At 37.9% G+C, this 23,862-nt stretch overlaps 1 protein-coding gene and 2 long non-coding RNA genes across 3 annotated transcripts; all 3 read left to right on the forward strand.

Moving 5' to 3' along the window:
• The first annotated feature begins 1,111 nt into the window (after positions 1–1,111).
• Positions 1,112–6,962, forward strand: LOC149615966 (glucose dehydrogenase [FAD, quinone]-like). The gene is made up of 11 exons (XM_089856526.1): positions 1,112–2,101; positions 2,173–2,375; positions 2,787–2,967; positions 3,040–3,165; positions 3,522–3,625; positions 3,685–3,858; positions 3,923–4,076; positions 4,537–4,682; positions 4,759–4,942; positions 5,008–5,230; positions 5,953–6,962. The coding sequence occupies exons 2-11, from the start codon at positions 2,331–2,333 to the stop codon at positions 6,098–6,100; spliced, it is 1,485 nt and encodes a 494-aa protein (XP_089712652.1). The 5' UTR covers positions 1,112–2,101; positions 2,173–2,330; the 3' UTR covers positions 6,101–6,962.
• Positions 6,963–15,810: 8,848 nt separating this feature from the next.
• Positions 15,811–17,734, forward strand: LOC149615967 (uncharacterized). Its single transcript, XR_016375748.1, has 4 exons — positions 15,811–16,071; positions 16,994–17,097; positions 17,498–17,518; positions 17,619–17,734. It is a non-coding gene; the product is annotated as an uncharacterized LOC149615967 (long non-coding RNA).
• Positions 17,735–18,036: 302 nt separating this feature from the next.
• LOC149615968 (uncharacterized) lies at positions 18,037–20,545 on the forward strand. The gene is made up of 3 exons (XR_016375940.1): positions 18,037–18,134; positions 18,238–18,535; positions 20,365–20,545. It is a non-coding gene; the product is annotated as an uncharacterized LOC149615968 (long non-coding RNA).
• The last annotated feature ends 3,317 nt before the right edge of the window (positions 20,546–23,862 follow it).

The raw sequence follows: 23,862 nt of genomic DNA on the forward strand, positions 1-23,862 counted from the left end.
ACTCCTCATAAATGCAAGGATCACCTTTGAACTAATATTTCAAGAAGAAAAAAAGCGCCTCGGTCTTTGCAGTGGAATTAACATGTTCTGTGGTTGACATACTCGTACAGATATTAGGCCTGCTGTCTTCAAGAACCATCCACGTATACAACATAACATACAAATCCCTTAGAGAGAGCCTACAGTAGTAGAGCTTCCTAGTAGCCCGTTTTTAGCACGCGTGACTTTGTGAAAGCGCGGGATTAAGTTATTGGACGCTTACAGCTGAAGCCAACCACGCGCTCGAGTTAAAGAGCACGTGTACTCTTAGTTTCCATGGAAACCCATCTTATTCTCTTACGCCTTGGCTTTTCTACCTGTGGTCGGTCGGTTGGTAACCATAGCAACGCCGGGACAGAGACGTTTTCATCCCGGGACCGTAGCTGCTGGCTTTTTCTTATGTTCTTTCGCGATGTCCCCGTTATAGTGTAGATGATATTAACAGCAGGCTGACCCCTGTTGTTGTTAAGATGCGATCGTACTACGTAATTGATTGATTGATTTATATTTTGATTCCTTACGGTCACTTTGGTAACGTTCATTGAACGAAATGGAGATAACACTCAGCGGAAGATCTCAAAGTAGGTCAAATTAAATTTTATTTATATTTGTTGATGTTTGATTGTGTTTATTTACCAACGTTAATTTTACTTAGAAATTACTGTTATTTCATTTTGATAAGGTAGATTTTTCTATTATACTTAATCGGAATTATGAATTAAACGCTTTGTATACTGGGTATTTTAAAAAGGGGTATTTATAGAGTAATGGCACCTACCTGCCTTTGACTGTATTACGCTCTGCCACTAGTTAACACTGAGTGCCACTACTCTATAGGAGCGAACTAGAGTAGGATGGGTTCAATGGGAAAGCAATTTTGAGTCGAAAATGTTATTTCTATGATAGATTTTGCTATATGGTATAAACCATTACAATTTATGGTTAGAATGTTTTAGGGATGTCCCCCTTAATTAAATTATCAATCATAGTCTTTCGGTTTCTTAATTAAAATTAAGGGGTCATCCCTAAAACATTCCATTAGTAACTTGTTTTGGGTTTCCCTTAGGCAAAAATGTTAAAGAAATTATACAGGGTGTTTCTGATGAGTCTACCATAAATTAGAGGGTGTGTTCTTTGGGTCAGACTGAGTGAAAAGTGTCAAAAACACAGAATATTGAGTTTCCCGAAAACAAGGAGTAACATGAGGAGTAAGACATATCAGCTTGCCCATCTTGTTGAGACAATTTCAATAGCCTCCAATCTATGAACGATAATGAGCCTTTATCAAGCAGAAGTGTATGTATGTTTAAAGGTAGAAGTGTGCCTAAGCTGTTAATGTAAAAGTAGTTCATATTGTAATAGCACAAGATTTCGAAGTTAATGTTTCTTTTATTCGTAGTACCAAGGTAACATCGTTATGTAGAGGTATTGTTCAAAATGTCCACTCTTGTGCTATTACACTTTGAACTACTTTACATTACCAGCAAAGGCATACCTTTAAATTTGGATAAACTTACGCTAGATAAAGGCTCATCTATTTTCTTAGACTGGAGGCTATTGAAATTGTCTAAACAAGATGGTCAAGCTAAATGTCTTACTCCACATGTCAGGCATACCTTTAAATTTGGATAAACTTACGCTAGATAAAGGCTCATCTATTTTCTTAGACTGGAGGCTATTGAAATTGTCTAAACAAGATGGTCAAGCTAAATGTCTTACTCCACATTTGTTATTATTATTTCCGTGTTTTAGGGGCCTATCAAGGTTTTGGTGGCCCATATCTCCGCAACTAATATTTTAGACCCCATGTGCTATGAAACTCTTCACTTAATTTACGACATGCTTATTAGAAACCTCTTGTATACTAAGTATAAAATTAGAGTGATAATTAAATACCTGTTACGACATTAAAGTTTCTAAATTATCATCTTTTTTTTAAATTTTATCACTCAAGTTTTTATAGTTCTATTGTCATTGTTCATCGCCAGTCTTGCCTTCATTTATCCTTGGTTAACGAATAAATTTCTGGAAGTACCAGATGAAGAGTACGACTTCATAATTGGTTAGTTAAAAACTTTAAATAGTACTTTAGGACTTGGTATTTGTATTTAAAGCAGTCTTGCTTTGTACTAGTTGGTTCAGGGTCAGCCGGTTCAATTCTTGGAAGACGTTTAAGTGAAAATGGTTCCTATAAAGTTTTGGTATTGGAGGCTGGCGAAGAGGAATCTTTTTTGTCCACAATTCCGTTTCTGGCTCCTTCCTTGCAACAAACTTATTGTAATTGGAATTACATGACAGAGTCTCAGAAGTATTCTCAAAGAGGACTTAATGATAGGGTTGGATCCGTTATCATTGTGCCCTCCCCCCAGGGATAGATTTAAATTTAGAAGTAGGAATGGAAGATGGTTAGTATTTACTTCAGTCCGACTCATAGCCTAGTATAGAGCCCCTCCCTCCAACACGTAACGAAAAGTTTAAATTATCTTATTGGTTTATGCTCATTTAAACTACGTTTTGAGGACGTTGCTGACGGGGACGGCGAAAAATAATTTAGTAATTCCATTTTTACCTCTGTCGCTAAGACCCGCCTCTTCTTTCATACCCCCCCCCGTCCCGTGGAAGGGGTCCGGGACTTTGACGCGCGTCCACATTACTCTGTTCTCCATTCCTACTTCTAAAATTAAATCTATCCCTTTTCCCCCATATATCCAATGTTTTGTATTCACATTTTTAACATATTTTAACAGAGGTCCTCGTGGCCTCGTGGTATGTGCCTAGGCGGCAGTGGCACCATAAATTATATGATGCACTCATGGAGTCCACCGGAAGATGTTAATTATTGGAATCTCACTAATTGGACCTTTGATAAGGTTTATCCATTCTTTAAAAAAATGGAAACGTTTCATAGTGCAAATGGTGCCGTGCAAGGTGAATTTATTTGAAACGCATTTTAAAATATTCATACTTAACTAATTCTAAAGTAGTATTAACATTTTCTAGTTGAAAGAGGTAAAAACGGTCCAATTCATGTCACAGAATTTAACCCCAATACATCAGAATTAGCCCAAGCCTTTTTAAACGCTGCCGGAGAATTGGGTGCTGCTTTTTATGCAACTCCTGGACAAGGTTATCTTCATTTATAAAAAGCCAAGCTAAAATAATTCGGTTTTATTCGAAAGATCGTGTAAAATAATGAATATATCAAATTGGAATCACGTGTCTATCTACAATATTAAAAAAGATACGAGCAATTAAGTTTTGGATCTAAAGTGACCAATCACGGTCCTCACACAACATTACGTCATTACCTGCTCTACAATAAGGCTTAACGCTCAAGTTCCTTTAAGTTTGCTTGTATCTTCTTTAATATTGTAGATAGATAAATGTTTTCATTATTTAACCCGTTCTTTCATTTCGCCTGGTCTTTGAGGTTAATGCATCAATTATAAACCAAGGCTTAACTTTAAATTCTAATGATACAGCTGCGATAAACAATGGAAAACGTAGTTCTTCTGCTGTAGAAATATTAAGGCCAGCATTAAGATACCCTAATTTACACGTAGTTGTCAATGCGTTGGTTATCAAGGTAAGCCAGGATTTAAATAATAAGGCTTAGGGATTTAGATTAATGATAATTTTAATTAGGTACTGTTTACTAATGGCGCCGCTAATGGTGTTGAGGTTATAAAACTTAATTCTAAAACAAGACATATCGTACGTTGCAAACGAGAAATTATTTTGAGTGCTGGTTCCGTTGGAACTCCCCATTTGTTAATGTTATCCGGTATTGGACCTAAAGACATACTGGAAGAATTTGATGTAGGTAAATAGGGATGTCTTTTTAATTTTGAAAATTGAGTGATTAACAGGTATTGAAATTCAGATTCCATTACAAAGACATCACCCCAAAGTAGGCAAACATCTTCAAGATCATCTCTTGCTACCAATGTACGTTCATCTAGAGAAACCCGTATCCTGCAACGCGGCCAAAATTAAGAGAGTTCAAGAAATACTTAGTTACTTTGTTAAAAGACAAGGTAATTAATTAACCCTTTGTTATTAATTTTCATGGCTAAAAAATGGCAACCTGACCTTTCCCAATTTGCATACCTAAACCTAATCTAACTTAACAAACTACAAATACATTCATTTCTTCAAATTTCTAATTATGGATGAAGACAGTAGGGAGGTTTACTACCTACAATGTTCGCGTGTTTAAATGCCCATTCAGACTACACTAAAATCTTACCTTCACGTCGGTGAAGTAACTCTGCTCGCTAAATAGACACGTGTTAACGACTACGTAAAAGATTCGCGTGTTTATAGTTTGAAAATTTACAATTTCGTATGGTGTCGAGATGGTGCTACATCGTTATCGCCTTTTCTTTAACCATAGCTCACTCGATCATGCCTTACTGACCCAGGATCCAGCGAGCTATTTTTAGCAGACGATATATGAAGATTTAAATAGATATTTATTAGAATTTTTAATTTTAGGATATTTATCTTGGAACGGAGTTGAAGCAACTTTAAGAACCACAATCTCGGATCTAAATTCTACGAGAAAAGATATGTACGCTATGTTATTTAATATGGGTTCGGTTAATCAGATGTTTAGTGAAATTGCCAATTATGATTTTGAAGTAAGTTAATTATAACCGATTAAATTTCAACAATTTATAATATTAATTAAGTTTGATTATTAATTAATTATTGCAGGCGTTTCAAAATTTGTTTCCACAAACTAAAAACGAGTCCAAGGAGGGTTTTGTATTGATGCCATATTGTAGCCGTCCATGGTCAGAAGGACATATAACTCTTAAATCTCCATTTCCTTCTGAACCACCTTTGATAGATCCTAAGTATTTGAGCAATAAAGATGACGTAAAGTGTCTCGTATCAGGTATTTGTCTGACTTGGAAAATCATAAACGTTTAAAATTGGAATTTTTTTCTTGACACTTTTAAGCTGCAAGGCTTATGTTGAAACTTCTTAATACGAAACCTTTCAAGGACTTGGGCGCCTCAATTCATAAGCCGACCTTAAAGTGCCCGCCACATGTTAAACACTCATTGACAGATAACTCATTTATGGAGTGTTGGATAAGAACTGCCGCAATTACAACTTATCACCCAGTAGGGACTTGCAGAATGGGTGATGAAATAGATGATGTTGTGGATCAACAATTTCGGTAAGTACCCATTGTTAATTTTATTATACGTCATGGACATGATGAGTCCAGTAAAATTGTTAGACACGCTTATGCTTCGTGCTGTGTCCTTAATTTCAAACCTGATGTGGCTGAGATTAAAGTTCAAACATGTTCTATGCTTAAGAAATTTTGATTTCTTTATTTCACATTACCATAGTTGGTACCAGCAGGGATAGATTTAATTTGAGAAGTAGGAATGGAGAACAGAGTAGTGTGGGCGCGCGTCAAAGTCCCGGACCCCCTTCCAAGGGACGGAGGGGTATGAAAGAAGAGGCGGGTCATAGCGACAGAGGTAAAAAGGAATTCCCGTCAGCAACGTCACCAAAACGTAGTTTAAGTGAGCAGCCAATAAGATAATTTAAACTTCTCGTTACGTGTTGGAGGGAGGGGCTCTATAGTGGGCTATGAGTCAGACTGAAGTAAAGACTAACCGTTCTCCATTCCTACTTCTAAAATTAAATCTATCCCTGATGCTACTGCAACAACGCAAGATCATTTCTTTTATTATTAAATAACAAGTTGAAATAATAGATAAGTTGCCTTAGAAATAGAAAACTATGTTGTATTTCAATTTCCCAACCTGCCTTCTACCCCGATTGATTGTTTGCTACGTAACCATCTTAAGTCTTGTGACCCCTCTTACAACATCACAGATCTTTGTGACCTTTGTAACAAAAAGTGACACAGGTTATTATATTTAGTGTCAAAGGCATTGAAGGATTGAGAATCATCGATTCGTCTGTCTTGCCAACAATAACATCTGGTCCGCCTAATGCCTTGATCATGGTGTTGGCCGAAAGAGGTTCTCAGTTTATATTAGAAGAACACAACAAATATAAGACTATATGATTCCAACTACCATTTAATTTAAAATGTGTAAATAAGACATGAAATGCCGTCAGTCTAATGATTCCGAAGGTCTCCCTATTGCTAATACGTGGATTAATATCTCTGCAATTAATTGTAATTTTTCCGTTAGTAAATTGAGTTTTCAGTTCGCCAGAGTATGGAGTCAGATAGACTCGGTTCATACCACCATTTCAATATGAATATTCCATACCTAGTTAATGTTCTATTGGATTTCCTATTAGAAATAAGTGGAACGAAGCTTAGTCTCTACTGTAATTGCTTTTAACGCTATCGAATGGTGGCGTTCAACGGAAATTGTACGTCTGCCGTAAAATAAAGGTATTGGCGCAAAAATCGAGGATTTTGATCTAGTTGCGAAAAGTCATTGAACGTCCCATTTTTCCTAACTCACAAACAACTCTGAGGTTAAAAGGACACTAACCTCGCTCGCTTTGTATGGGCAAGGCTTAGTGGAGTTTATTATCCTTTAGCCAGATAGGGGTTATTAATCAGTACCCTAACAATGGATCCTGATTGACTTTAAATCCTAATTGTCATCCTGAATTAGAATTGTTTGGACAGAATATAGGCCTGTGTTTTAATTAGTCATAGTTTTCTATTAATTAATAATTATGTTATCATATTAGTGACCATGTTTAATGAGATTTCTTATGAATTTGTGTTGTAGACGGTGACTTTTTATTTGCAAATTATGTCAGTTGTGACGTTTGACATTGATCGACCTCAAAGATCGTACTAATTCGTCTTAAAAATTACTAGTTTATCTGGTAAACTTTGACCTTTGAAATGCTACGACCTTTATAGTGGAACTTAAAAATTTCGACCTAATTATAATCTCATACTACTTCGACAATTTTTAAGATTTGTTAAATTTTTAGATTTCTTTAATTTAACTCTCGTAACTTTTACCGGGGCTAGAATCGTTGAAATCTTGCATTGTACTGTCAAAGACATTCCAAGTTTAGCCCATAAAGACCACCTCACAATAATGTTGGAAAGATAAAGGATGCGCCCATTTGTGGGCACAAATTTTGGGTTACAAATATTCGGATGTTTCCTTATCACCATAAGTTTGATTTCATAATTTAAGGTTGGGCATTTCTTATGACGTGGTCAAGATTCAGTTGTTTTCGGTGTTGAAAAACTGGTAATATACGCGTACTTAAGAGCTAGTGTACCATAGAATTTATTTAATTTTTTTGCTGATTTTAATAATTAAATTTACTAATTTTTCTCATTCATTAACGTGGATTAATATCTCTGCAATTAATTGTAATTTTTCCGTTAGTAAATTGAGTTCCCAGTTCGCGAGAGTATGGAGTCAGTAGACTCGGTTCATACCACCATTTCAATATGAATATTCCATAGTTAATGTTCTATTGGATTTCCTATTAGAAATAAGTGGAACGAAGCTTAGTCTCTACTGTACTTGCTTTTAACGCTAGCGAATGGTGGCGTTCAACGGAAATTGTGCATCTGTCGTAAATTAAAGGTATTGGCGCAAAAATCGAGGAGGTTGATCTAGTTGCGAAAAGTCATTGAACGTCCCATTTTCCCAAACTCACAAACAACTCTGAGGTCAAAAGGACACTAAGCTCGCTAGCTTTGTACGCGCAAGGCTCATTGGAGTTTATAATCCTTTAGTTTGATAGGGGTTATTAATGAGTATCCTAACAATGGATCCTGATAGAATTTAAGTCCTAATTGCGTACCTGATTTAGAATTGTTTGGACAGATTATTGGCCTGTGTTTAAATTAGTCAGTTTTGTTTTAATTATTAATTATGTAATCAAATTAGTTAACATGTTCAATGGGATTTCTTATGAATTTGTGTTGTAGACGGTGACTTTTAATTTGCAAATTATGTCAGTTGTGACGTCAGAGCAAAGGGTTGGGAAACGTTTGACATTGATCGACCTCAAAGATCGTACTAATACGTCTTAGGAAACTACTAGTTTATCTGGTAACCTTTGACATACTACGACCTTTATAGTGGAACTTAAAAATTTCGACCTCTTATTTTTAATTATCTCTTACTACCTTTTCATCAATTTTTAAGATTTGCTAAGACGGCTAGAATCGTTCAAATCTTGGATTGTACTGTCTAAGATATTCCAAGTTAAGCCCGTAAAGACCACCTCGTAATAATGTTGGAAAGATAAATGATACGCCCATAGTGGGCACAAATTTTGGATATAAAATAGTTGGATGTTTCCGTATTACCAAAGGTGTAATTTCATTATTTTTAAGAATGTATATTTTTTCTCGCCGTGGTCAAGATTCAGTTCCTTGTGGGTAAACTAATAATATACTTGTGCTTAAGAGCTAGTATATTTAATTTTTTTTTGCTGATTTAATAATTTAATTTACTAGTTTTTCTCAATCATTAACGTGGATTAATATTTAGACAATAATTTTTCTATTTGTTAATTGAGTTTCCCCAGTTTGCGAGAGTAAAGAATCAGCGAGCTCAGTTATACCACTTTTTCAGTAGGAATAGTCCATACCTAGGTATTATTCAATGTGTAACGGGCGTTTCAAGCTTGATACATGTATCTCTAGCCTTCCCTCTTAGATACATGTATTTCAAACCCTTTCACTCACCAAGCCCATTCTTATTGACACACGTGCACCGGACCTGTTTTTAGATACCTTCCCTTCGTGGTACTTTTCCACGAAGAGGCCCCCCAAAAGATTGTATTTGGATGTTAACAATAAAGAGACACTTTTTTGCTTGCTACTGAAGTGAACGGGTTGTTTATTTCTTACTCTTAAGAGCGGACCTCTTAAGCCTAAACTAACCCAGGAATAAAATCTTCTAGAGTTATTCAATTCTCTAAGTTTTAACTGTCTATTTCATCGCAGTTAATTCAATATAACGTAGTTTAATCAATGCTATCTGGGTCTACGTTATAATTGGCGCCCGAACGTGGTTTTGTTCGTATGTTTTCGAACCCCGCTCTCCGTAACCTTCAGTCCCAAGCCCGGGAGGATCGTTTGCTTCGCCGTACGCTCGCACGGGATACTTCCTTGCCGGTCCCTCGTGTTCCGGCCGCCGCTTCGCTTCCCGTGAATTCTTCTTCGCCGCCGTCCGCCGTTTCGCGTTCCGTGGCTTCTTCTTCGCCGCCGTGTGTTCCTTCGGTCTTTCGTGCTTCTTCCCCCATCATGGCCGACGATTATGAGGACGCGTCTTCCATGACCGCTTCCGAGGGTTTTCAGGAGGTTGTTGCCCTCCTTCGCGCGGACTTGGCCTCGCGGGATCGTCTCGAGCGCGAGGACCGTGATGAACGCGAACGGCTTCGTCAGGAGGACCGCGCTGAACGTGACCGCCAACGCCAGGCCGATCGTGACGAACGCGAACGTCTACGCCTGGAAGAGAGGGAGGAACGAGCCCGTCTTCGCGAAGCCGACGAACGTAGGTGGAACGTCTTACTCTCCGCTCTTACCCGCCGCCTGGGTCCTATCGACTCCTTTTCCGGCGTCCCGGAAGTCCCGCGGCCGGACGCGGTTCCTCCGCCTTCCGACGGGGGTACGAGTCACAGCTCCATCGTTGGTCCCCCTTCCGAAAATTCGACACCATCGAACTTGGGCCTGCCACCGCCGAATCAGGCAACAGGTTTTTCGAGTCCACGGTTGCCTTCCGACAACACGCTGCTACTTTCAAAACCGGACTTACTTCCGCTCTTTAGTAATGACAATTCAATATCCGCCCGTGAATTTCTGGATCGCGCGCAGGGCTGTATAGACTCGGGATTTATTTCAGCACCCCATCTTCTTCAACAAATCAGCTTTCGTTTGCGTGGCCCAGCTTGTGACTGGTTCCAGTTGTGTCGCTCACAAATTAAAGACTGGCCAGATTTTTGTGCGCGTTTTAGACGAATGTTCGGTGGTGCCACGCGAGAAGACGATCTCCGCCGTCAACTGAAAATGCGCGAACAGCGCGAACGTGAACCCACACGAGAATTCGCGTTAGCCATCGCTGGCTTATGTCGTAAAATAGACCCTACAGTGGCTGATGCCAAGGTAGTCAAGAAAATCGTTGCGGCATTGAACCCTATTTTGAAGGAAAAAATGGTGCTTCCTAATGTTAATAACTTAACCATCGAGGACATTGTTGTAGAGGGTACTCGTGTTGAAACCCTGTTATCAGCACAAAAGCAATATTTGCAAAGAATGGACCATTCTCCAAGGGTTTCGCCTTCAGTTATCGAACCACGTAAGGTGCCATCGACTTCTCCCACACCAGCCTACCAACCTTCTTCAGGCGGAGAGGTCGCTCCAGCCAAAAAATTACGGCCCAAATGCAAATATTGCCAACGTTTTGGTCACTTGATCGACGACTGTGAAAAGAGGAAGCAAAGACATCTCCAGCGTTCCTCCACTTCCAACACCCCTACTACAACATCGTCGGGAAACGCCACCGGGAGCCGACAATAGAGGGCCAAGTCGTCCTCCCATGTTTCCAGCGAGACAGCCCTTCAACGTCATCAGTGGTAAGTGGTACTATTCCTTTATTACCTGGAGCGGACTCCTTTATCTCGATTAAACTCGGAACTTCGTGGAGTGGCACGGCGCTGTTGGATACCGGCGCTTTACGCGTGTCGTTAATTCTCTCCACCGTTTGGGAAGCCCTCGCCAGTGAGAACTATCCTAGTGAACCTTACCACGGATCCTTAAAACTCGCAGACTCTAGTATAACGGACACACAAACTGCATTACGTGTAAAAATTCCCGTGTATATAGATAATCATATTTTTGTACATAATTTTATAGTAATTCCCAAAATGAGTGCCTCGGTAATTCTAGGTTCAGATTTCTTACGCCAACATCGCGTCACGCTATCTCCTCACACCGGCCAATTCGGTATAGTTGCGCCAGGTGAAACTCAACCCTCCAGCTGGAAATCATTCGCGCCTCACCCACTCAGTGATATATCATTGCCACACGCGAATGCGTCCTCGGGTCCAGCCCCAGAACAATCGCGCGCCAACGCGACTGAACCTATTCAACGTCCTACGTCCGCTAACGCGTCACTTGTCTCAAACATTGCGGCCGTCCTGGCCGACTTTCCCGACGTGGTCACGGATGTCCCAGGTCGTACTCATCTCATAGAGCACAGTATTGATACGGGCAATGAGCTACCACACCGCTCATTCCCATATCGAGTCTCTCCAGTTCGCGCTCGTGTCATCGCCACAAAAATCCAAGAGATGCTGGACGCTGGTGTCATCGAACCTTCTAACTCAGACTGGAGTTCGCCAATCATTCTCGTTCCCAAGAAAACGCCAAAACCGGTAGCTCTCCCAGAAGCATGCGTTACTGGTGTTCCTCAAGCTGCCCCAACGCCGGTTGACCCAAAGAATTTCCGATTATGCGTTGATATTCGAGGGGTTAATAGAAAAACGAGAAAGGATGCATTTCCGATGCCAACTGTTAACCAGATTCTCGACGCGCTCCAAGGAGCGAAGATTTTTACGACGCTAGACATGAAAAGCGGGTTTTGGCAGATCCCACTTGCCGAAGATTCAAAATGCAAAACGGCATTTGTTTGCTCAGAGGGCCTCTTCCAATTCAAGGTCATGCCCTTTGGCCTTACCAACGCACCAGCAACCTTTGAGCGATGCATTAAGCTCGTACTAGGCACTACTCTCGGTCCCAGTCTCAAGAAGATTGCAAACAATTTCTTCGATGACTTAATCATATTTTCGAGTAACGCTGAAACTCACGCGAGCGACGTTCGCCAGGTCCTTGAGAGGTTACGTGCCGCTGGACTTACTGTCAACCCGGAGAAGAGTAAATTCGCGCAAGAAGAGTTACACTTTCTCGGCCATATCGTGTCAAAAAACGGGGTTCGAATGGACCCTGAGAAGGTGCGAGCCGTAACTGAATATCCCGTACCGCGTAACGAGAAGGATCTAGCCCGGTTTCTTGGACTGGCGGGTTGGTATCGTCGATTTATTCATGGCTTCTCAGAAATTTCTGAGCCGTTAAACTGCCTCCGGAGGAAGGGAGTACCTTGGGTTTGGAGTGACGCATGTCAGACGTCATTTGAGAGCTTAAAAAATAAACTTGTCTCAGCACCCATACTTGGTTACCCTAACTTTGAGTATCCCTTCACGATTCGCACAGACGCTAGTCAAGTTGGATTAGGAGCAGTTTTGGTTCAGCATATAGACAATAAGGAGATAGTTATCTCTTTCGCAAGCTGCACCCTTAGTCAACCTGAACGACAGTACAGTGCCACTGAACTCGAGCTCTTGGCAGTAATTTGGGCCTTAGAAAAATGGCGCGAATATATCGAAGGCCAGACATTCAATGTCGTGACGGACCATGCTGCCTTAACTTGGCTCTTTTCGAAACCCTCGCTTACAGGCCGCCTGGCCAGATGGGTCCTCCGTCTTCAAGAATTTATGCCATTTTCAATAGAACATAGGGCCGGAAACTTAAACGCCGTGCCAGACGCACTATCACGTGCCGCTGTCCCTCCAAGTGCGACTGATCAAACACTACTGTGCACCTTAGTCGAAAGTCTTGAGGGCGAGGCCAACCAAGAATATCCCCAAGTCTGCTCGTTGGAACTGGATTCTTTCGAGGAATGGTCAACAATCGCATGGGAACAAAAACTCGATCCCTCCCTTATACCAATATTTGAAGCACTCGCCAAGGGAAAGGAAACCGGTACCCAAACCGACGTCTCTAAGTTTTTTACGTTGCAAAACGAAGTCTTGTACCGCGTTTGCCCACCAACCGACCCCGAGGGTACAGAAATTTTGAAACTCGTGGTTCCCGAAGCCTTGAAAACCAAGTTCTTGAAACAAATACACGACCACCCTCTTTCCGGTCACTTTGGAATTAGAAAAACGACTCTTCGCGCCGCCGCCAACCTTTTTTGGCACAAGATGAACCGCGATATAAAGTCCTACGTCCGTTCTTGCCACACGTGCCAGGTTTCTAAACCCAGGAACTCAAAACCCATGGGCCACATGGTCTCAACGCAGACCTCGTACCCTGGTGAAATGCTAGCCACAGATTTACAAGGGCCTTTCAACCCTAGCTCGAAGGGAAACAAATATCTCCTCGTGGTCATAGACTGCTATACTAGGTTCACGACTGCTATTCCAATACGACGCGCTACCACAAACGTCATAGCTTCCACTCTTCGTGACCGAGTATTCAACATTTGGGGTTACCCGAAATACCTCTTATCCGACCAAGGCTCGCAATTTACCTCGCTTGATTTAGACTCCTACTGCAAATCTTGGGGCGTGACTCAACGTTGGACTACAACTTATCACCCTCAGTCCAACCCGACGGAACGTAGCAACCGCGACTTAAAACAAATGATGCGCGCATTCATCGACGGTGACCAAAGAAAATGGGATTTACACATCTCGGACTTCACCTTCGCCATTAACAGTGCAACCCATGAGTCAACTGGTTTCACTCCGTTCGAACTCGCGACTAGTCGTAAAATATGTGGTCCCCTTGATCTGTTTTTACAAGGAAATCTCCCTCCGGCGCGCTCCCAAAAACAAGCCGATTATCTCGAGAACTCCAGAGCTCGACTCGAGAAAATTAATGAGGAGGTCAAAACTCATCTCTCGCGAGAAAAATTGAAACAAAAGTCTCACTACGATAAACACAGAAGTGAAATTACATTGAAACCAGGTGATTTGATTTGCTTAAAAACGCATTACCAATCGGACGCCTCGAAAGGTTTCAACGCAAAACTCGCGGATATTTGGGAAGGTCCTCTACGACTTGGGGACCAATTCCCCAACAAGGTGAACTTCCACGTTCATGACATGTCGGGTAAACTTATTGGAACAGGCCATGTTCAGAACATGAAACGATATGTTTCTCGGGAGCCCGACCTTTCAAACGCGCCAATCGCGCTTCCGCCACCTAAGCCAATAACTGGTTCCGGTCACCGACCCATTCGACGTGCTAAGAAACCAATTTCCACTTCCGTTCCCACTCGGATCGAGACTAGGCGGTATAGAAACATGTCGCTGCGCCAGAGTGTACGCGCCCCGGCAAAATATTCGGCTTAGAATCTGAACCTAGGAAATTTTATTCTGTACATATGTTTCCCATTTATATTTTGATGTATTGTTCATAATATTCAATATTTCGGCCATATTGCCTTTAACGTATCTATGTAAATATGACTGTTTGTTAATTTCGTTACCTTGCTAATTTTTAACATTTTTGAATTCGGTTTACTACCTGTTAATTTCGTTACCTTGCTAATTTTTAACATTTTTGAATTCGGTTTACTACCTGTTAATTTCGTTACCTTGCTAATTGTTAACATTTTTTGAATTCGGTTTACTACCTGTTATTACTTTTATTGTTAAACAAGTGTATTTTTCTGATCCTACGGTTACTAGATTCAACTATTTTCAAGCCTCCCCTCTCGCATTGTGCCACGGCTATTGATTTCTTTATTACCGTTTTAGCACCCTGTGTAAGCTTTAAAATGTAGCTACTTTTGAACTAGTCCCATCAGAATATAGGTTTTCGGTAATTGTCCCTTATTCCCATCATTTTAAAGATGAAGCCCTATATTAGGTTATTTTTTTTTCTACCCCAGGCCTAGGTAGCTTTAAACCTTGCTACTCTTTAAGAGTTTAGGGGACAAACTCTCGTGTAGGGAGGGGGTGATGTAACGGGCGTTTCAAGCTTGATACATGTATCTCTAGCCTTCCCTCTTAGATACATGTATTTCAAACCCTTTCACTCACCAAGCCCATTCTTATTGACACACGTGCACCGGACCTGTTTTTAGATACCTTCCCTTCGTGGTACTTTTCCACGAAGAGGCCCCCCAAAAGATTGTATTTGGATGTTAACAATAAAGAGACACTTTTTTGCTTGCTACTGAAGTGAACGGGTTGTTTATTTCTTACTCTTAAGAGCGGACCTCTTAAGCCTAAACTAACCCAGGAATAAAATCTTCTAGAGTTATTCAATTCTCTAAGTTTTAACTGTCTATTTCATCGCAGTTAATTCAATATAACGTAGTTTAATCAATGCTATCTGGGTCTACGTTATAAATGGGATTTAATATATGAAATAAATGGAACAAAGCTTTGTCTCTACTGAAAATGGTTATGCTATCGAATGAGCGAGTGTAACGGATGTCCTACATCTGCCAGAAAATAAAAGTACATGATGGAAATCGAGGTGATTGATCCTGCTGTGACAAACAGCATCGCTTTCCAATGGGCGCTAACCTCACTTTGCTCGCGCCAAGGCTTAACGGGATATTTTAAACCATTCAACTGAATCAACTCTGAATTTTTAGATGAAAGAGTAGTTTAAAAACAATTGTTAATAAATGAATGTGTCTTCATTATTAGGGACTTGTGGATTAGACCTCTTTGTCAGTGATCGGACTTATAGATCGTAGATATACCATATGTCATCGTTTATCGTGAAAAGTTTGACCTAATTGACTTATCATAGTATTTCAAGATTTCTTTAACTTAATATGTTTATAACCCTGTAAGGCAGTACAGAATAAATAGGGACCTCAAGGATCTGCATTGTTTCCCACCGTGGTTTCCTTCAATAGTTGGGTGGGTTACAAGTACAAATAGTAAAGTAAGCAAAGGCACGAGGTATTTGGCAAATAACCCTCCCCCCCGCTCGAGAATTACACCCAAATATTATGGTGTGTTTTGGCAAATGATCCCATTTTATGAAGTCATTGATCGCTCCATTTTTCCTAGTTTTGGTAACTGCCAGCGAAATTTTGCTTGTAGTTTTAAATCTAGAACGTGTGCCATATTATTTAAAACAACACGCTTTTCAGCCTCATTTCTATAGTTTGCTGTTTTAAAAAACAGTATTTGAAATTGTATAAAAGAGACTGCCTGCCACTATTATACGCAAAACGTTCCTTCATTCCACATTAGTACTACCAGATACTACTCTACACGAGTGTAAGTATTATCTTTTCACTAAGGTCTGGTATTCGTTTTTGTCTCCGGTCGAAAGGTACCCTGGTCACTAGTCTGACTTTAATATTAAAACACTGCGTCATGTAATCCAATCTGCACTTTTTTGTTGGCCGTCTTGCTGTTTATGGAATACTTGGGCATCTTATACCTTCTCCCTAATAAACTAGATATCCCTTCATGGCCAGGCTTTCTTTTCTAAATTTCTTAGAGGTCGTAGGATATATTTTGTAACGAATTTAATGAACAGGGAGTTTTTTCCATTAAATTTCTGATGATTGTTTGCAATTTAAATGTAGGGTTGTTATATATCTTTTTATATACCCTCCAATGGGTGAGATAATTTAATAAACCTATAAATCGGCAGTGCCTAGGTGTAGTTTTAAATCCTTCTCTCAACTCGTTGAACTGGTGATAGCATCCAATACTCGGTTTTACTGAAGAGTAGGAACTTTCATACGAAGTATTGTCCTCTACGTCATACTCTACCTCATTTTGGTAGAGTCATAGAGCATTTCATTGAAGGGATGAAGCATTTAATTGACAGATCAGATGCTCCCAATTCGTCTACCGCGTCTCACTCGCAGCTTTCCTGCCATTTTCAAATCGGTTTAGTTTGTTAATACTTTTAATCAAATTGACTGTTTTAATCCTGTGTTTGCAAACAAATAGGGCTTGAAGATTGAAGCAATTAATTTATTTTAAATCTTAATGACTACGCTGTAATCAGGGACGGACTAACCAATTTTCATGTTTTATTTCCTGTGAACGTATTAGTACATTTCAGTCTCTACCTGTAATACTTGTAAAACATTTAATTTAGTGACGTTTAGCACCTTTGCAACATAATGTCCAAGATAAGACGGTGCAAACTGCAATTACTTTACCATAAACATGGTTTTTATAGTTATACAAAGATGTCCTTCCTTCAGACTCTCGTGCGTTCATCTCTGCTTCTTATCATCGTGATGTTATCCATTTTTAGTCTAGTCCATAATCTTGAATCTGAAGGTAATTATCATAATTATTATCGCGCTATGAGTCAGCTTCATGGTGTAGACATGGATAAAGAGTGGGCGTGTGGAAATTTTATTTCACGCTATAGGATTTTCACGATCTAAAATGTCGAGATTTAAATCCTTAAAATGAGTATTTTTCGTCTCTTGTCAGCACGAACAAAGCTACGTTACATAGAGACCTTGCTTTACGCGTGCTGACAACCGAATCTGGAACAGAGTATTTAAAGAGTAATCTGTCGTCGGAGATTGGGAGTTGCCTATCCTATAGCGTGAAAACAAATTTCCTCACGCGCATTCTTTATCCATGGTGTAGATGTAGCTTGAATAGAAGCAGATCGACTTGTAGCAATAACTTCGTCTTAAAATGTTTTCTTTCTGTTTTTCTAAAATAGCATCACGACATGAAACAGCCAGTAAGTGTTTCTCTGATTATTACTGTTTTTTTTTTTGTTTAATTTAAAAATGAAAACTCAATTTTTTTATTTTTCAAATAAAACATTACGTTTTGAACAGAGAGTAAGTTCGCCATTTCTATTATATGTAGATTGAGAACTTACAAAGATTATTATTTGAACTTTAATAACACGTATTTTGATTATATCTTTTACACACCGTGTTACAGGCCGTAAGTTTCTCTCCTTATTGCACTTTTATTTTACAATATTAAGTTTAATAACAATTATATTGTTTAACATACTTCAATCATTGCGTTGTGAATAGTTCGTAAGTAAACCCTTCTTATTTCCATAATTTGTGTTTGAAAATAAGTTCCACAGTTTATTTTAAATATTTCAATTATGTATTAATTTTTTTTGTTTATTTCACTGAAAACCTCTTGCTTTACGTATAGATAGTAAGTTAACATTCTAGTTTGTTTAATGATAATCTCATCTTTAATGACACGTTTTTCTTTATTTGTGCTCTATTTTAGACAGTAAGTTTGTCTGCTTTGCTCAATTATGATTTCAAGTTGAAACACATTTGTTTTTCCTGCATATTTGGCTGAAAACCCCGTGCTGTGAATAGTCAGTAAGTATTATTTGCTTATTGCTAGTGGTAAATTTTTAATCGTATGTCTAATTTGTAAAAATAATCATTTTCTTTTCATTTTTTAACGTTCCGCTTTGTATAGAGAGTAAGATTTATCGTATTATAATGTGGATCCAGGGAGCCATACCTTAAAGTAGAAGGAAGGAATAAATTCCCTTAGTCGGATCGCACCATAGTCCACTCCCCACCCCCACGTCGACCTTACGCGTGTTTAGGAGAATCTATGAGATATTGGTTATTTTCAAGAGACGGCCGAACTTCTTGACGGATGGGTTCCATCTATTTTCATGTATGGCTCCCTTACACATGGAGGGAAAATATTAAGAAGAAATGTGCTTACATTCATATTTGGTTTTTGAACATTCTGAAATGCATAGGAGGTAAGACTTCTCTTTTTATATTGATTATTTATTATTTATTTCAATGCTTAGTTTGATAACATTTTCTGTTTTATTTTAAATTTAAACATTGTTTTGCAAAGGAAGTAAGATTTTTTTAGTTTATTTTGAGTTTTTATTTATTAATTCTATGCCTAGTTTGTTAACATTTTCTGATTTATTTTTCTTTAAACATTTTCTTTTGCATAGTCTGTAAGAATATTCTGTTCATTGGGATTATTTTTATTCATTTATTTCTGCCTATTTTGATAACACTTTCCAATATATTTTGCGTTTAAACACTTTCTTTGCATAGTCCGTAAGAATATTCTGTTCATCGGGATTATTTTTATTAATTTATTTCTGCCTATTTTGATAACATTTTCCGATATATTTTGCCTTTAAACACTTTGTTTTGCATAGGCGGTAAGATTATTCTGTTCATTGGGATTATTTTTATTCACTTACTTTTTGCTTATTTTGTTAACATTTTCCGATATATTTAATCCTTAAACATTTTCTTATGCATAGGCAGTAAGATCATTCTGTTCATTGAGATTATTTTTATTCATTTATTTCTGCCTATTTTGATAACATTTTCCGATATATTTTGCCTTTAAACATTTTCTTATGCATAGACAGTAAGATTATTCTGTTCATTGGAATTATTTCTATTCATTTATTTCTGCCTATTTTGATAACATTTTCCGGTATATTTTGCCTTTAAACATTTTCTTTTGCATAGTCAGTAAGATTATTCTGTTCATTGAGATTATTTTTATTCATTTGTTTTTTACCTATTTTGATAACATTTTCCGATATATTTTGCTTTAAACACTTTCTTTTGCATAGTCGGTAAGAATATTCTGTTCATTGAGATTATTTTTATTCATTTGTTTTTTACCTATTTTGATAACATTTTCCGATATATTTTGCCTTTAAACACTTTATTTTGCATAGACCGTAAGAATATTCTGTTCATTGAGATTATTTTTATTCATTTATTTCTGCCTATTTTGATAACATTTTCCGATATATTTTGCTTTAAACACTTTCTTTTGCATAGTCGGTAAGAATATTCTGTTCATTGGGATTTTTTTATTCATTCATTTCTGCCTATTTTGATAACATTTTCCGATATATTTTGTCTTTAAACAATTTTTACAGACCGTAAGATTTTTCTGTTTATTACGTTTATTTTTATTAATTTAATTTTTGCTTAGTTTGATAACACTTTCGTTTCATTTTATTTTTATACATTTTCTTTTACATAGCCCGTAAGATTTCTGTTTATGTCGAGTATATTAATCTATAATTTGTTTGATAACATTATTTTAACTTTAATTTGAACATTGTGTTACGCGTAGTTGGTAAGATTTCTCTGTTTATTTTTCATTTATTTATTCAATGCCTTCTAAGTTGAACTATTATCCTTTTGTTTTATTTTATCTTTAAACATCGTTGCATAGACTGTAAGATTTTTCTATTTATTTGATTTATTTTTCATTAATAACATTTTCCATTTTATTTTATATTTGAACATTTTGTTTTGCTTAGACTGTAAGATTTTTCTGTTCATTTTGAGTTTTCGGTTATTAATTTTATGCCTAGTTTAAAAGATTTTCCGTTTTATCTTTAATTATTTTGTAATGCAAAGGGGGTAAGATTTTTCTGTTTATTTCGAGTTTTAATTGAATATTGCTAGAGTTTGATAACACTTGTTTTATGTTTCAACATTTTGTTTATACCATCCTACAATTTTGTGTTTGATTTTAGAAGTTTCTTTACATGATTAGTGTCAACACTTGTTAATTTCAAATATTCTTATACAGACAAAAAATAGCTGCTATTCAACCAAGAGGAGTCAACGCTGCACCTGGGACATGGCACATCTTCACGATTTCAACTATACAGCAAAAAACCTTATATAATCGACTTAATGCACTTTCTGTTAATTTTAAAATATTACACTGTTACGCAATTAAAATTATGAATAATCCGAACTGTGTATTTATTTTGATCAAGTGTTTGGTGGATTTCTGAATTATATTACGAATAGAGATAATCATACTAAACTAAGTAGGAATTGTACAGTAACCAGCATAAACCTCATTGATTCTTAAACAAAAAAGAAGACAAATTCAAAATCCGTTAATTACAGTTTGATAAGATCACTTAAAACATTAATTTCTATTAAACCTCCTATACCAAAGGCAGTTAAATTGTCTTTGACCTCGAATTATTCAGGTATTTCTGATCAAAATTTCTTTTTATTACAAAGCAATAATACAATCTTAATTATCTTTGTCCATTAGGAAGGACATCGGCTGTCGCGTTATTAGGATTAAAGCTCCAAACACTTGATTATAGACTTTGATCTTAACTATTGTTCAATTCCGTACTTGGTTTCTCCTGCTCAAGAATCAAAATTTAAGAAAGGTCGTTACATAATACTGTACCAGCATAATAATAATATTAATACTATTTCTGATAAACTAGCTTTTGTGGAGTTCAGAAAGAATATAGCTAAAAGTTATTGACCTAATTCAAGTATTATTATAAGATTTTAATCTTAATGAGTTTTATATATCTTGCCAAGGTTCCAAAATAAACAGAGCTGTTAATCATAATTGGTTGCCTTAAAAGTTCCAATATTACCGAGTTTGGTTGGCAATGGATTGTCAACTCTAAATTGTCCAACTCTAAAACTCTTTTAAGACGATACAACTATTGAATCAACTAGATGGGTCAAAATTATTACTCAACCCTAAAAAATTGTGTTGTCTGAAAGTGACTTAAGAAAGACGTATTTTTCTTAAATTTGGGTCAATTCAAATTTTAGTCACACGTTACAATCATTTAAATATAACTGAAAGAAGTTCAAGTATTTTTTAGCTAGATAGTTCAAGGATTATACTGTGGAGATTCTAACATGTACCAGAAGTTCATTAAATTAGCCTAGGAAGTAAACAATTACAATATCTGGTATAGCGTACGTCTCTGCTGGAGTAAGAACTCCTTCTAACTCCGTGGATGGAGATTCAATTTTCCCCCTTTCCTAACCCTGTTAGCAATCTCGAGCTCCTCTCTTGGAAGTACTTCTTCACGAGAGCGGGGCGTGTGTCTTCTTCAGCCCATGAACGCTGGATCTCTAAAGGAACCGGAAGAATCATAAATGGCCGAATGCACTTGACTGTTCCCAAATTCACAGCCCCATCCCTTCCCCAGACATAGAGAGGGCTCGGTTTTACAGTGGAAGGGAGGCGTTTCCGGTCTCTTTATAGACCTAGTGCAGGGTGACCACAATTCCTATATTTTATAATTTTTCCTATTTTTTCGATACCTTCCTATTAGTTCCTATAATTTAGACAATTTTCCTATATTTTCCTATTTTTCGAAAAGTTTTCATATTTTGCGCGCGCTCACTGTTGGTTTTAGTAGATGTCATTCAAAAATTTGAAGTGTGACAGACATGAATGCAGTTTTACATTTCTGCCACCAAGGATTAATAATACAAGCTAACGTTTAGCTTGTTTAATGCTGCTAGCCTGCCAGCATGGAGCAATAATTTAGGAGACTTAGCTGCAAAGTAAGGCACTTTTAAGGAACATGATTCTCACTCCGATAAAATTACTCCATGGAAAATGTTATGGGGAAACGGCAAAAAATAGAGTTAAGAAACTTGTCGTTTGCTTCAGATCGTGTTTTTAGTTTTAGTTTAGTCAGGGTCGGATTAAAGGGGAGGCCGTGGGTGGGGGCGCATTGAGTTCCCCATCTAACCATACTAAAAACTTGGGGATCGAGTATAAAGGAGCCGAGTAATTGAGAACAATGGTCAAAAACATACCATCCATAGGGATAGCATTGCACCAAAAATTTGGAGGCTCATAACTCTAGTTCTACTAGAGATACGGGGATGTCCATTGATTATGCTATAGTCCTATTTGGCCCCCATCCAAACAATGCCATACAAAAAACTTGGGTATCGAGTAAACAGGAGCCAAGTTATTGAGGAAAGTGTTCACTAACATGTCCCCTCCATAGCAATAGCATTACACTACATTGGAGGCTCGTAACTCTGGTTGTTCCGGAGATAGGGAGATGCCCTTTGAGTATGTTATAGACAGGGCCGGATTAAAGGGGGGCGAGGGGGTGCTAGCCCCGGGCGCAAGGCTTGTTGCGGGCGCATTGAGTTTAACTATTCCCCCTTAGCAACATTTGCTGTTCCTTTTTTTCCGACTTAAGGGCGCAAATTATCTCGGCCCCGTGTGCAAAATTGCTTAATCGGGCCCTGAGTTTAGTATTCCGTCATTTCCATGAGGTATCTGGCTATCGAATTTTATTTAATCTTTTTAAATTGAACTGTTTAATACTGTTTCAGTTTGTGTTGAAAATCATGTCTTACTAATTCCAAATCATTTGAAACCTATATTTTCCTATTTTTTCAATGGCAAATATCCTATATTTTTCTATTTTTTCAATGGCAAATATCCTATATTTTCCTATTTTTTTAATGAAACATCTCCTATAATTTCCTATAAAACAATTGTAAATTTCCTATTTTCCTATATTTTTTTCAAGGCTTTGTTGTGGTCACCCTGCTAGTGTTCATTTTCGGCCAATAGCTGTTACTCTCCCAATAGAGCAAATTTTGGGGTACGAGTTACACTTAAACCGGAGATCTGAGAAAAGTTATCGTGAGGTGGTTATTGTGTCGCTCTTTTTCAGTATTGGTACACAAGAGAGTGAAGTCCCAAACACCGCGTTTGGTTACTTCCTAGGCTAATTTAATGGACTTCTGCATGTACGTGAAAAACGTACTATTTTTGTTTTTCACTTCTCCGAGTGACGATGAGGTCACGGAGAGGTATAACACTAGACGTGTCTGTCTGAATGTCTGTTATCGCGTTCGCAGTTGGCAAATCGGAGCGAACGTGTTCGCAATATCCGAACCGCGTTCGCAGTTAGCAATATTGACTCCATTATCATCGTTAGGTTTAAGATGTAAGCGGCGAACGGCTAGGGTTACGAGAAACGTCTAGCTTCCCAGTGGTAAAGCTTCTACCAAAGGTTCACCCAATTGCGACCATCTTATACATTTATTCTAAATTTCCAAATATTGTGAAAGAGGCAAACGCTAGAATTCCAACGTTAACAATAGCTATTTTTAAATTGAATTTAGAAATAAAGTTTCTTAAAACGACTTATCTAGAATTAAGGTAAATTACTGACGATTAAAATGATTAATTAATATCAATTATATTTATCTATTTATTTAAGAAAAACCTCTTAATTGGGTAGATTACCCTGGTCTCGACTCGGAGAGGTTT

The sequence above is a fragment of the Phalangium opilio genome, unplaced genomic scaffold (assembly GCF_054372755.1).
Source record: "Phalangium opilio isolate 3A_F unplaced genomic scaffold, DU_Popi_V2 ptg000217l_1, whole genome shotgun sequence".
NCBI lineage: Eukaryota > Metazoa > Arthropoda > Arachnida > Opiliones > Phalangiidae > Phalangium > Phalangium opilio.

What these genes read in the sequence shown, in the direction of transcription:
- LOC149615966 (XM_089856526.1), top strand. Translation starts at nt 2,331, where the DNA reads ATGACAGAGTCTCAGAAGTATTCTCAAAGAGGACTTAATGATAGG. An exon ending in TCAATGCGTTGGTTATCAAG is followed by an intron (nt 3,626 to 3,684) that starts GTAAGCCAGGAT and finishes AATTTTAATTAG; the next exon opens with GTACTGTTTACTAATGGCGC. An exon ending in TTGCCAATTATGATTTTGAA is followed by an intron (nt 4,683 to 4,758) that starts GTAAGTTAATTA and finishes TAATTATTGCAG; the next exon opens with GCGTTTCAAAATTTGTTTCC.